Raw genomic sequence first — 14,441 nt, forward strand, 5'->3', positions numbered from 1 at the left:
TGTATATGAGACTCATTAGCCGGAAGGCAAAATCATCATCAGAGGCAACAGCCGCCTGTCCTGACCTAAACTGGACGTTTAATTATGTTTCGCTTTTGCCTCAATGTTGACATATGTGAGCGCTGTGATGCCATCAAATATGCAACGGAATGGTTCCCGTGTGGTCCACACACATAAAATATCCAATTAGATTTGATTGTCACACACACACACATTCAAGCGCATTTCTAAAGGTGTAATGGAAAGGTATGTCAATCAATTTTAAATGAGTTTGAAATGAGTCAGAAAGAAAGAATCTAAACTCTAAATTTAACTTTAAATGAGGGCAAACAGTTGACTTAATTGCCAACTGACACTAAGCAACACACATCCAGGGAGAGAGAGAGAGAGAGTGAAAGAGACAGATACATAGCGCAGGGCAGAGAGGAGAAACAGCAGGTGGTCTTCTCTTGGTCTTCTCTGTGGCCGTGTCGTCCCTAAGACTCAACCATTTTAATGCCCAACTAAGCCTCCTGCCTGCCGCAAACTGTAAACATCATTAGCCAATATTATATGCATTAAATTTTATGCCCCAAAAGGAGGAGGAGAAGGACAACGCCAAGACAAAAAGTGGGCAAGAGAAGGGCAGCTGGGAGACGACTTTCTGCTGGCAAGGCAAAAACTTTTCTTTTGCCCGTAGTTAAAAATGTAAACATCCAGTGCTTTTCTGTGGCTTAATGCGGACAGCGGTTTCTCTTCTTTCTCTCTATCTCTCTCTCTCTATCTTTTTGGGGTTCCTGTTCTGAATCTGAGCATACAAATTGTCTAATCTCTCTGCCACATAGTTCAGCTCTTGCCACCTTCTGGCAAACTGGCAAAAACTTTGTCATTAGGTTTAGACGCCAAAAAAATATATGCAGATATATAGGTAGATGTATGTTTGTGTGTAAGTGTGAGTGTATAAGCCACTCGTTTACTATATATGTATGTATGTATATATATTTGAAACAACAAAATGTGAAAAGTTTAAATTGTTTTTCTCGAAATATATAAATAAATAACTGAGAGAGTAAGAGAGACCGAAACTGAGAGAGGATTTGCATTGAGACTTTAGGTAAATTTCATTCAGTCCAAAAGTTTCTTTTTTTCTTTTTGTTATTTTTTTTACCTCTCTAATGATGTCAGGTTCAGTTAAATTTATATAGAGTTTTGCGTAAAATATGCATTAAACTATTTCTTTCTGTTATTTTTTTCTCTTTTTTGGTGCAAATATTTTTTTAATTAATTATGCCAGGACAAGGCAGGCAGCTGTAGCAGCAAGCGGTAAAAATATGCGTGGCGCTTAAAAGTATGCTATATTTTTCCACTTCATTGGCCCAAAAAGTGGAAGGCAAACTACAAAGGCTGCCACGGCCGCTATTTTTGCTGCTGCTATGTGGCACTTTTTTAATTAGAGAGAAAAAACCACAAAAGATTCCACCTCTCATTCTCTCCTAGCCCTTCCTCGCGGCCATCTCTATGTAGTGCATTTTTGTCAACTGCCATGACCACGCCCATGCAAAACGCTTGAAGCAACGAGAGCTTCTGCTTAAATGTAACCCACTTTTACGTTGTCAAATGCTAATCTAACTAATTAAAAAAAAGAACGAGAACGAGAATGAATTTGCTTAGCAGTTGACACACTTATAAACATAATATTCTACTTTTGCAATTGTTTAAATATTTGCACAAGTTTTAAATGCCTTCGACATGTTTTTCTGTTTGCGTGTGTGTGTGTTGCACTTGCCATTTGTCCTTTTTTTTGTGTGTTGTTGTACAGTCCAGAACTGCCAATGTCCTTTTTGAGCTCATTTAAATATTTACACAGTTGGGGCCCTGGGCCTAGGACGGAGAGTTGTCGTTGGCCTTTTTCGCTTTAAAGTGAAATTAATTCAAAGTAATGCTTTAGGTGGGAATGGTGGTGTTGGGGCGGGGTGCTCATTTATTTATCTGCTTGAGCTGGTGAGTGAGTAAAAAAAGAGTGTGAGGAGGAAAATCCTTTTTAATATGCCTGACACATTTTTCATTTGTCATTTTGGCCGCAGCGGCTCGTTAGATGAAAACCACATCAAATGCCACACACAGGACCCAGAGAGAGAAAGTTTTCAGGACTCAATGTAATCGTCACCCGCATTGTCAGCATCTCCATCTTTTCCATCATCATCCTCATCATCATCGTTTTCTTGTTTTTGTGTTTTTTACTTTTGCCTCATCACTCTGCATCTTTTTTTATACATTTTCTCTCGTTCTTGTTCACACTTTTCGTTTTTTTTTTTTCTCTCTCTCTCTCTCTCTCTGTATATATCATGCATATCGCGCTGCAATCGCTATCAATCGACACTTTTGCAGCTTTTCTCGCTTCCACACTTCACTACGCTTCAGTTTTGGTGTACTTTTGCCTGCCGCTTTTAGTTTACTTTAGTGCTTTCGTTTCGTTTTCTTTTAGTTTTTTGCCATTTTCTTTTCTTTGATAATCCTTGAAGAAAATTGTTTGGGCTTTTGGGCAAGGTTACTCAATCAACTCAAGCTGCAGCAGCTTCAGACGAAATCTGGAACAAAATCAAATTCCATTCCATTCTCCAACAACAAAGTTTTGGCTTTTAGTTTTACTACTCTCCACCACGACGACATATTCTTTGCGACAAATTCTCCCCTCCCTCTCTTCACTCTCTGAAAATCAACAGCATAAATGACGAGAAAAAAAAATGTGAAGGGAAACGGCAAACTGGTCATTAATCATTTGGAGCTTTGTATTCGTAGTCGTTGCTCGATGGGGGAAAGCAAAAAATGGAACAACACACTGAGTAGTACGTGTCCAGTGTGTGTCCTGAATCCTTGCCAGACCACCATCGTGTTGCCAACATGGGACGACTAAGGACAACTCTGTGATTGAACCAGATAGTTTAACACCTTTTGTTTTCATTGCATACGATGCGAGGCGGAGGAGAAGAAGAAGAACAAATTGCAACGAAAAACTTTTTATGGCAACTAACAGAAAAAAAGGAAGAAAAACTAACTTTAAACAATTTCAACAATTTTATGCTGACTTTGTTTTCTGCTTTTCCTTTTTTTGTTGCTCAAATATGTATATTACAAAATATTTTGTTAAATCAGCTATTAATTTTGCTTACCTTTTTGGCCACCCGAAAGTAGGCAACACATTTTTGACTTTTTCTGTTTGCTCATTTTTATCCAGTTTTTTTTCTCTCTTTTGGCATTGATATGAAAACCAACTCAGATTTCAATCTGCTGCTCGCCCCTTTTGCCCTTTTATCTTCCTCCCTGAGCGGCTTTTGTTTATTGTGTAATCTATGGACTTGATGGCACAGCTGTTTGTCCAGACAAACCCCACCCGCTCCAAAGCCAATACATCCTTCTCTCTAAAACGAAGAAAAATGCTTACAATTAAGTGGTTTGGCAATGCATTAATTTAATTAAAAGGGCAGCTATGTAAAAAAAAGAAATAATAATACTTTGTGTTTTGTGAAATTTGCCCACCAACTTGGGCGTATTTAGAAAATACTTGACTTAGAGCCCAACTAAATGGCATTTAGTTTAGCTTTACCCGACCACCCATCACCTGCTCCTCCGTCCTCTATGCCTCACACTGGGCCATACACACAAAAGGTCAGTAGCCTTATCAGCAGTCAGCTTGAAGCAGGACCACCACCCACATATGATGTCAACTCTCTTTCATTCTCTCTTTGTGTCTCGCGTGTAAAACTCTCTTAGTTGTGTTCTCTTTGTCTATTGCTCAAATATGCAAGCGGTGGCTAATTAAAGTGCCACAGCATCCGTTAGCTGGCTTTTTTGTTTACATTTCCCCTCATTTTTATTCGCTCAACATGCGCAGACTCCCTCTTTTACTCTCGCAATCTCTGAGTCTTTTGTCCCAAATTCACGAAGATTTCAATAGAGGATGCCTTCGGATTTCGACACAGCAGTAGCAGCAACATCTTTTTCAATTCACTCAGATTCATTTGGCTGCTGAACTTGCTCGTGTCTGGTTGTTGGCAACGGAGCAGAAACAGGCCAAAAAAGATTTAAAAAACAAATAAAATCAAATAAAATAAACTTTTGGTACAAAAAAAAAAAAAAACCTTGTGAGAAAAGTGCTTAGAACAAAGTGAACGAGACAGTTGCAATTGCTGTTGTACTTAATATTGGCAAATACTAGAAAAAGAAAAAGATATAGAGATTAGAGATTAGAGTGTGCAAATCAATATGCAAAAGAGATATGGCCAGTTATCGTCGTCGTCATCATCATCATAGTCGGGGAAGCAACAGCCGCCGGCATTTGTGTGTGAACTGAACGGAAATTGGAAATGCCGCACTCACACATAACCACGCATAGATATATATATATTAATATATATATTTGCTCATTCTAAGACGCCTGAGACAGCACCAAGAGCTTAAGTTTTTCACATGTAAGTAGAAGAAACATTCTTTCATTCATTCACTCACTCATTCAGTTGCTTGTGAAGTAAAAAATATGTTGCATGCTTTTAAGCTGCTGGCTAAAATATGTTTTCCTAGTTCTTAGTTGGTGATAAATGTGAGCCAACGAAATCTAAAGCCAACAGTAACAAATTCTAAACATATTGTAAAGGAAACAAGACTTGAAGAAGGATTAACCTATAAAGTTGCTCATTTTATTGCCTATTTTCAAAAGTTCAGCTGTATAATGTAAATGTGTTTTTTTTTCCATATGCCTTCATGAATGGCATGAATATGAATTAAATAAAAATAAAATAAACACACGCCTGCACACACACACACATGATACCCCCCTTTCATGCTTTTTTTTTTGCTTTTCCTTCTTCCAACTATCCCCCGAGCGAACAAACAAATGCGTGAGAAACCAAATTGAATTGAATTGCTTGACATGAAGGCATGACGACAACGCTGGCCCCCAGTATCAGTCCCCAGCCTGGTTAGGCTGCCCCATCGCCCCTCTTTCCTCCATTTCCCATCTCAACTTCAGCTTCAACGCCTTTGGGCAACTCTGACTGAGACTGAGACTCGGCAGACTTAGCCCAGGCAGCTTTTCGTATGCGACTTTTGGGTAAAATTTTATAGCAATTTATTTGCTCTCACTCGTCTCTTAGCAGTAGTAGAAAGATGAGCAGGAGCAGCAGAAGGACTGAGAAGTATGGGGGATGGGTAGAAAATGGTTATGGTTTCTGCCTGGCAACTGGTTTCTCTGTATGTTTTCCTTGGGTGCCCAAATAAATGCCTTTGCACTTAAAGTGTATTTGCATGCAAACACAGAACAGAGAACAGAACGGAGTAGAGAAACAGAAAACGGGAGCGAGGGTGGGGAGTATCCTCTTCACTGTGGGTATCCTGACATCATTATTTATTTATGATTATTTTATTACATATATGTGTTTGTCTGTCTGTGCGTGTGTGTGTGCGTGCCACATTTGCTTAGCTCATCTGGAAATATGCGGAATAATATTTAGCTGATTATTATCTTTATCATGATTATGATAAGGATGAGGATGATGAGATGAGGATTGAGCAAGTTGAGAAGGTTGGGCCAACTTTTAATTAAATTAATTATTGAGCCAATGGCCACGCCCCTGACCACTTTGCCTCCCATTTCCCAGCGGGTAAAGTGTCATATAGATTGCTCTTGATTGGCTAACCCTCTCTTCTTCCACTTTGCCTCCTTGACTCCCTTTGCTCGCAGCCCTTGTCCCTTCTTGCCCCCATCTGTTTGTATTGGTCCTGGGTAAATAGGCAAACGACACTCGACTCTCGTCTCGTTTTCAGGCTTTGCGTTGTGGCCACTTGTTGATTGATTTTATTTATTTATTGCCTTTTTTCCACTGTGTGTGTGTGTGTGTGTATGTTTTCCTCTCTCTATTTTTCGCTTGAAAAATTTCACACATTTTGCTTTCGATTTGATTTTACTATGAGTACGAGGAGGAAGAGTAGAAGTAGGAGATTCACTTCCGTTCTTGCGATAAGCCCTCATTATCATTATATTTTCCCCCTATTTTGCATATATTTATGTATGTATGTGTATAGTTTGATAATGAAATGTCTGACATGCACCCGCACAAAAATCAACAGAGACAACACCAACAACTAGAATGGGAACTCATTGTGGCAGCTGCAAACAGATAGACAGCAAACTCCAAGAGAGAGAGAGAGAGAGAGAGACCGACTGCAAATACAACAAATTCAGATAGAGATACAGATACAGATACTTTGCTAACGCACGCACTGTGATTCAGTTTTTGCTTTGGCACGAACACATTCCTCTAATCTCAGTCATTGCACACACACACATACACCCCCACACACACACACCCATACACAGACAAACGCATAGACAGACATGCATTTGAAATGGTTTCACATTGAATCCAAGTATAGCGGAAATCATTTATTAAACATTCAACTCACTTTACTCCTAGCGGCTCTCTGCTTAGCTCTGCTCTCAGCTCGTTTATTTCAATTACTTCATAATATGCATATCGACAGTTTCTTCCACCATCCCTCATAGCCAAACCTCCACAACCCATCCCACCCTCTTCCCCTTCTGGCAATTTTCCAATTGAATTGTCTTTAATATTTTAATAATCACATAAATTGAAGGATTTTGCTGTTCTGTTTATTAGTTGAACCCGCTGCCCCCGCCCCGCTTGCCAATGCCAATGCCTAAAGGTCCTTTGCATGACTGCCGTGAATTAGTCACAATCGATTTACCAGCTCGTTACGACAGCTACGCCAAAAACACTGCGAAATGTTCACGCATAAAGTGAATTAACTTCTTGTCCCCCTGGCGGCAGAAGGCACAAGCAAATGAGCATGACTATTATTAAGGCACAAATAGGTTGGCAATTTATTTAAGCAGTAACGGAATCAGCATGTTAAAGCCATCCATTTCTGTACATTTAATTGAATAATATAGGTACCATATTAAAGTTGTGTTTGCTTTTCTAGAGCTTCTTGCTTACTAATAGTTGAAGTTATATTGAGAAACCATTCAAATATTGTTTAAAAGTAGGGAAAAATCTAAAAAGACAAAGCCACCTTTCGTTGAATAATTGAGGTTATATAGTATAGTGCCTTTCCAATTTCAATAACAAAACTAAAGTTTCCACTTTCGTATTGAATTAAATGTCAATTCCAAAACCCAAACTTAAACCAAAGGCAAATAATTCTCCATATGTCTCCAATTTCCTATATTAGTTTCAAATAAAAATCAGAGAATAAATAAATTAAAAATGAAACAAATTTCTCGCACACCAAAGCGTATTCTGAACACGCCAAGGAATCAATCACCATTAGAAAGCAATTCACATAATGAAGTCAAAGATAACGTTAATGTGTATTGTCGCCTGCGACCTCTGCAACTGGAAGTAGATCTCACGTCATTGCGAGTCATCGATTCGAAGACAATTTGTATGAATTTGCAAGATCAACAATTGCAGGATCGACCATATTATCGACAGCAACAACAAAATGAAATCAGATATAAATTCAAGCACATATTTAAAGCTGATGCCTCGCAACGAGAAGTATTTGCTGCTGTCGCACAACCTCTCGTTGAGAACTTAATATGTGGCCGTGATAGTTTACTTTTCACCTATGGAGTGACTGGAAGTGGCAAAACTCATACAATGACTGGTGATTTGAGACATCGCGGTATATTACCAAGATGTCTGGACCAGCTCTTTTGCACAATTGCTGATTACCAAGCCAAGATGTTTATATTCAAGCCAGATAGGTTAAATGGCTTTGAGATATTGTCGGAAAGGGAAGCCCTTCAGGAGCAGCTGGGACTGAAGAGAAAATTAGTAATGTCAAGGCGCAGAAAATCCGCCTTACAGAAATCACTAGAACTGCCTCCAATTGTATTGGATGCATTGGATGAGAACAACATGTACTCGGTGTTCATCACCTACATTGAGATCTATAACAATAGTATCTATGACCTTCTCGAAGTCGATGGCTCACAAAGATCGTTGCAATCTAGAATCATTCGTGAAGATGCCACGCATCGCATGTATGTCCATGGAGTGAACGAAATGGAAGTCAAGACCGTGCAGGAAGCCTTACAAGTCTTTCAGATGGGACAGAAACGCAAGCATATGGCCCATACAGTCCTCAATCAGGAATCAAGTCGCAGTCATTCAGTATTCAGTATTCGGTTGGTCCAGGCTCCAAATGACACTCAATCCAATGAGCAACTGATAACAGTGAGTCAACTGTCTTTGGTGGATTTGGCTGGTAGCGAGCGTTTTTCAAAGACCAAAACAACTGGAGTACGGCTTCGTGAGGCCGGCAATATCAACAATTCGCTAATGACATTGAGAACCTGCTTGGAATACCTTCGTGAGAATCAGCAGTTGGGCAACAATGCTAAGAAAATACCCTATCGGGACTCAAAGCTAACACATATGTTTAAAAGTTATTTTGATGGCGAGGGACAAGTCTCTATGATTGTCTGCACTAATCCCAGAATTGAGGATTACGATGAGAACTTGCAAGTAATGAAATTTGCCGAAATGACTCAAGAAGTGCAAATACTTCGAGCTGGGACGCCGGCACACCCAAAATGCAAGACGCCCAATTTAAAAGCACAGACTCAGTTGAGTCTAGGACCAGACTTACCTAGCATTCAATTAAGCAATCTTCCCGAGACAAAATTACGAATCCTAGAGTTCAAGTCCTGCTTACAACAACGCAGCAAAAATCGTAAGGAGTTGATTGAACTCTTACACATTAAATGCGACAATTTTCGCCGAATGCTTATCAAAATGGATGAAAACAATCGTATGCACAGTGCAGCTCTACAGGGGAACAAGGATAATATTCCCCGTCAGAAACGATCACGAAGTGTCGAAAATGGCCTAGAAAACAAGGAGAATATACCTCGTCCAGAACGCTCACAAAGTTCTGAAAATGTCCTAGAGAATAAAAAAACTATTGCAAAAGCTTTTCTGACAGCCAAACAAACTGATATCGTTACAAGGCCTTATCAAAATAGGCTCAATTATACCTCCACCCAGGCAAGTTTGCTTTATTCTTTTCATTGTAAGAAATTGGATGACATACAGGAATGGAAGGCACTCAATTCTGAGAAATATAAAGCAGAAAAGCAAGGGTCCGCGTTTTAGACAAGTGATTGCCACCAAGATGATATCCATCGGTAGTTTAATGTTTAACTTAAATATTATTTCAATTTTTGATTAATTTTGTTTTTTTAATAAACCTTCGGAAAGCTAAAAAACTACACGTCGGGGTCACCAAGTTTTAAATCTTACAAAATGGCGTATGACACGAAAGACTATTCGGGTGAAAAATGCTTCTGAATATTTATACGCCATCAATATATTGAAATATATAACTAATCCACAACAAGCAGAACAAGCCACAGACTGGCAGATTAAAGAAAAGCATAGTAAAAAGAGCCACAAAAAAAAAAAAAACAACAAAAAACTAGTTATATATGTATAAACGAAAAACCGAGAAACCCTAAAAACCGAACTAAATACCGTTATCGTTCTTTTTTTTTACACAAAAAAAAAATACAACAACAGGGCGAAACTTTTGAAAACAAACTGTGCGGTTTCACTTTGTTAACAGCTCAGAAAATGTTTGTCTAATGCCATCGAGGAGGTGGTAGAAGGTGTGGGGGAGGGGAGTCTCCCGCCACAGCCACAAATAATGCAAACAATCTTTTAAAAGACCGCAAAGTTGCACGCCATCAGTGTGTGTGTGTGTGTTTTGGGGTGTGTGAATGTGTGTGTGTACTGGGTGTGTGTTATGAATTTTCATAACTTTCGACCAAAAACCGAGGGAAAAAAATTACAACAGGGGACAGGAAACTATACTTAAAGCTTGCAACATAAAATAGAATAGAAGAGAATATATAGATTTATTTTTCAACTCACGTGAAGGACTAACAAAAAAAAAAAAAAAAAAAAAAACATAACATAAAAACTGCAGCATACTTTTGGGAGTTACATCAATACAAAAATTGCCCGCTGGAGTTGGTAAGTTTTATATTTTTTTCTTAACAGTTTCCAGTTGATTTCGTTTCTCTTGCCTGACATCAAACAAGTTTTGTGCGATGCCTTTGCATAATCCTTGTTCGGTCAGTCAGTAGCAGGAGAAGCACGTCTTGTCTGCTGCTTGTTTTCGCCTTGACTTTAATCATATTTCCATCAGAGAACATGCCATGCATATTGATCAAGGCAAATAATGCTACCAGTCGCTTTTCCCCCTCCTTGCTCCTCGTTTTATTTTGTTTGCTGCATATCCTTGTTGCCATGGTTCTTTTGTTTTTTGTCAACTTTTTTCATTTGGATAATTTTTTAATCTACGTTTTAAGCTCTCTGGCTCTCGGTTTCTGTCCTCATTCTACCCATGACTTGGCAATAGTGGAGAAAAAATCAAAATGGCGTTGCCGCATATGAATGGCAAATAAGAGCACGTGCTGGCATCCCAGCAAGGACAACAAGCCATGAGTAACAGGAGCACGGGATGGCAGAACAGAACTACAAAGATGTAAACTGCAGTTGGACTTCCTCCTGTTGCAATTTGTCCAAAAATACAAGGTTCTGAGTACCGTTAATTCTATACCCTTTGCGTATCTTATGACTAGCTGGTTTTATTAAATTTTTTTAAATTTACTCCCTAATGTATGCTTTTTTTTTTTCTTTTCGCTGACAACTGCTCAACTTGCTGGCTACTTATTAGAAGGTATAGAGAACTAAGATCACACTAAATGTTTTAGTTATTTCAATGTGACTAGAATAATTGCTCTAAATGGAATTCCCAAATGTATGCTACACATTTTGATGTTCGTCGTCAAACAGTTACTCATGACAAGTATGCCCTCAGCTTACAGAAAACTTTTGCACAGGTTAATTTTTTTCTTCTATTTGAAAACCGAAAAATCGCCTCAAGTTCTTACGGCTTTGCGAAGCGGAAACATTTCCCGTCAACGGATGCTGGGAGTTTCAAGTAAATTAACGTTAATTAACGGAAGTTTTATTTTGTTTTCTTTTCACTTCGTCCAAACTAAGTGGCTCAGCTCAGGTGGACAAATTAGCAGTGAGAATGAAGAAGATAAAATAAGAGAGACAGGGAGACACAGAGTGAGAGAGAGATGAGACAACAAGTAGCGTATCATCAGTCGAATTGGCGTGTAAATGGAAATGGATATGCTTTTTTTTCTTCTATTGACAGGCACAACTTGCCTTTTGGCCTCTTCCCATGCTCTCACCTCCCCCTCACCCTTTTTGGGCATCGTCATATATATTCAATGCACTTTTGAGACAATGGAACTTATAGCATGCTTCAGATTGCTCACTGGCTGGCGGCCTGTCGTCCTCTCATCCTGCCGGCTGAGTCCTGGCAGCAAACAATGGCGACAAACAATTGAAATCTGTGCGCTTTGTTTTAGGCAGAGAAGCGAGCAGAACCACAAAAATACAACAAACAAAAATACAGAGCAAAAGTAGAGGACAAAAAAAAAAGAACGGTAGCTTGTCCTTGCCATGTTGTAGTCGTCGTAGTCGTCGACGACGTTGTCCTGCTTGCCAGGGGTGGGTTTCTTTCTGCTGGCCAGCAGAGAAAAATTTGTACAGCTTTTAATTAAGGCAGCCAAAGACAAGACCAGTGAATGAATATATATAGCACATATATATATGTATGTATATATAGCTCTATGTACAACAAATGAGAAAAGAAATCAGCAAGCAAGCAAACGAGTGACGAAGGACAATCATAATTGCGGAAGGAGCGTTGCGGAGTGGAGTTCGTCGAGGACCGCATGAGGGTTGCCGTGTTCAACGACAACAACACAAAAAACTGTAGAAAAATCGCTAAAAAGCAACGCCATTCAACAATGCAGCAGGAATTTGGATCGTCCTTCGTCCTTTCCTTTCCTCTCGGTTTCAGTTCTATGAGAAATTAATTATCGCATAATTTTATGCCTCACTGACATCTGAAGGAGTTTCATTTACCACTTTTTGACAGATTTTTCTCTTATTCGTACTTTTTTATTTTATTTTTTTCGGGGCCATAGAATGTAAAGTATGTGAATTGATTTTAATGCCAAAGCAACCTATTGAAAGCACTTTAACTTACTACACCACTGTCCATATCCATATATCCACCCATACCATGAAGTAAGTATATCCATGGCAAAAGCCATTATCTAAATTTGTTTGTAAATCATTGCAAATGTTAATTCAATAGCTCAATCACTGACAGCCGGGATAGTCCCTTCTCAAATTCAGCCCCCTCCACTCCCATTCTCTTCCCCCTGACCATACCTCTTTGAAGGCATACCAGAGCACCCCTCTAAAAATATTTCTCTCGACATACAAAAGAACATCTCGTCGGGCAGCAGTGTGCCTGGAGGGGCAGCAGCAGCTTCTTCTAAGTTCAATGCCAAGTGGCCGTGGCCCCTGCCCCCATTCCCCTCCCCACTCTTTCTCTTCCTCTTGAGTTCCTTTTGCTTTTCTTTTTGTTCGCCTTGAGAGATTCCTCTTTTTATTTATCTCTCTGTGTATGTGTGTTTGAGAGGTTTTTTTTTCTTCTTTGTGAATGGAAAAAAAAGAAACGCAAAAATTCTCTCCCTCTCTCTAAGTCTTTTTCTCTCGCAAGGGGCTGCTCCTCTGCTTATTTTTCATATGCGAGTCTCCGCGATATATTCAACAGATGTTGTAATTGCTCATAAAACTTGATGACGCTGCCTGCGTCAGAACACGCGCAACGAGAACAATTTCAACAATGAGAGCAAAATGGCAATGCCAGCAACAGCAGCGGACTCACAGCATCCAAAGCCAAAGCATTCCCAGCGGTTTCTTGAGACTCGTTGATACTCATTACTTTTTGAGAACAAAATGTATGACAAGTCAGGTATGGGTAATAGGTCAGATCTTAAAGAATAAACAGCTTAGTAGATACTTCAAAAGTCATCTCTAATGACAGGTATTTGGCTTACAAAATTATCATAGATACATACATAGGTATAACATTTGTAAAAATTCTTTGAGAACTCAAAGAGCAAGTTTAGGTAGAGAGAATAGGTGATAATTGAGTCAACATTTGAAGGAAGATAGAGAGTTGGTATTAGGGTTACTTTAAAAACTTTGGTACTTTCTTTGGCTTTAATAAATAATACTCTAGTCTTAGTTTTGTCACTTTTAATTAAAGCATTTTACCAACTAATTTCCTAATATGGAAACCAAAATGAAATGGTAATTATGCCAGATTATGTATTTAACATTTGATAGATTAATTATTCAAATGAATAATGGACTTTTATAAGAAATGTATGACTTCCATTAATTGAAAACAAATGCTCAATTATAATATTTTCTATAAATTAGATACGTACACATATGCAAAACCAATTTTCATTGATTTTTGGTAAACACATACAAATATTCTCATAAAAGGTATTAAAAATTCGTTTAATTTTGTGAGTTCAACGGCGAGTTTATCGTCTGTGTGTGTTTATTTGTTTGTTTGTTTGTTTGTTGGTTGCTTTCTAGCTTTGTCTCTGACTGTCTGACTGTCTTCTCTTGGGCTATAGATATGTAGGAAATATTTGTATATTGTATACCTAAATTATATTTAAAGATGTTGAAGAGATATGTAACATGCGAACTGGCAAAGTCTTTTCTCGACTTGACATCAACATTCATACATACATACATACGTCACAGAGAGAGAGAGAAAACTAGAGAAAGAGGATGCAGGAGATGCAAAGATAGAGACAGAGATAGAGAGATACTTGCAAGTAGAGTAAAATTTGCATATGCCTTCATCTTCAGCTTTTTTCTCAGTCTCATCTTTAGTTTTATCTTCATACAATATGCTGAGCATCTGAAAAACCACAGAGCGTCTTTTTCTTTTAACTCTTTTTTTTTTCCTTGCCTTGTTTTGGTTTTGCAAATTTTAAAATATATATTTCACTTTACTGTCTGTGTGTGTGTGTTTGTGTGTGTGCTTGGAAAAAAAGTTTTTGTGGCTTACTAATTTGTATGCACCCAAGGCTCTGCTCTTTTTAGACTCTCTCTTTCACTCTCCTGTCTAAGGCTAGCCTTGTCGTCAAGCTGTGACGCAAACAAAGGACATTTTCATATAGGTATGAGGGAGAGAGAGAAGAAGAGAATACCGTCACCAAAGGAAGAACATGCCATTGACATGTGTTTTGCAAATGTTCTGTCTTTGGCATTTGCTTTTGGATTTTTTTTCTTTGCCCCTGTTTTCCTGCTCTGTTTCTTGTACAGACGGCGATATAAAAAAAATATATTCTACGGTTTCTAATAAGCGATCAAAAAAACCAAAAAGGAAGCAACAATTATGCGAGAGAGTGACTGTGAGTGCGAGTGAGTGAGGAAGAGGTTTGAGCTCATATGCCTTCCCCTTTTTCCACA

General features: G+C 38.7%; 1 protein-coding gene across 1 annotated transcript; it reads left to right on the plus strand.

Moving 5' to 3' along the window:
- Positions 1-7,203: 7,203 nt before the first annotated feature.
- On the plus strand, positions 7,204-9,158 carry LOC137577982 (kinesin-like protein KIF23). Its single transcript, XM_068291585.1, has one exon. The coding sequence runs from the start codon at positions 7,263-7,265 to the stop codon at positions 9,156-9,158; it is 1,896 nt and encodes a 631-aa protein (XP_068147686.1). The 5' UTR covers positions 7,204-7,262.
- The last annotated feature ends 5,283 nt before the right edge of the window (positions 9,159-14,441 follow it).

Source organism: Drosophila tropicalis, unplaced genomic scaffold, assembly GCF_018151085.1.
Source record: "Drosophila tropicalis isolate 14030-0801.00 unplaced genomic scaffold, ASM1815108v1 contig_593, whole genome shotgun sequence".
Taxonomy (NCBI): domain Eukaryota; kingdom Metazoa; phylum Arthropoda; class Insecta; order Diptera; family Drosophilidae; genus Drosophila; species Drosophila tropicalis.

Coding starts and splice junctions, on each gene's coding strand:
- LOC137577982 (XM_068291585.1), top strand. CDS start 7,263: ATGAAACAAATTTCTCGCACACCAAAGCGTATTCTGAACACGCCAAGG.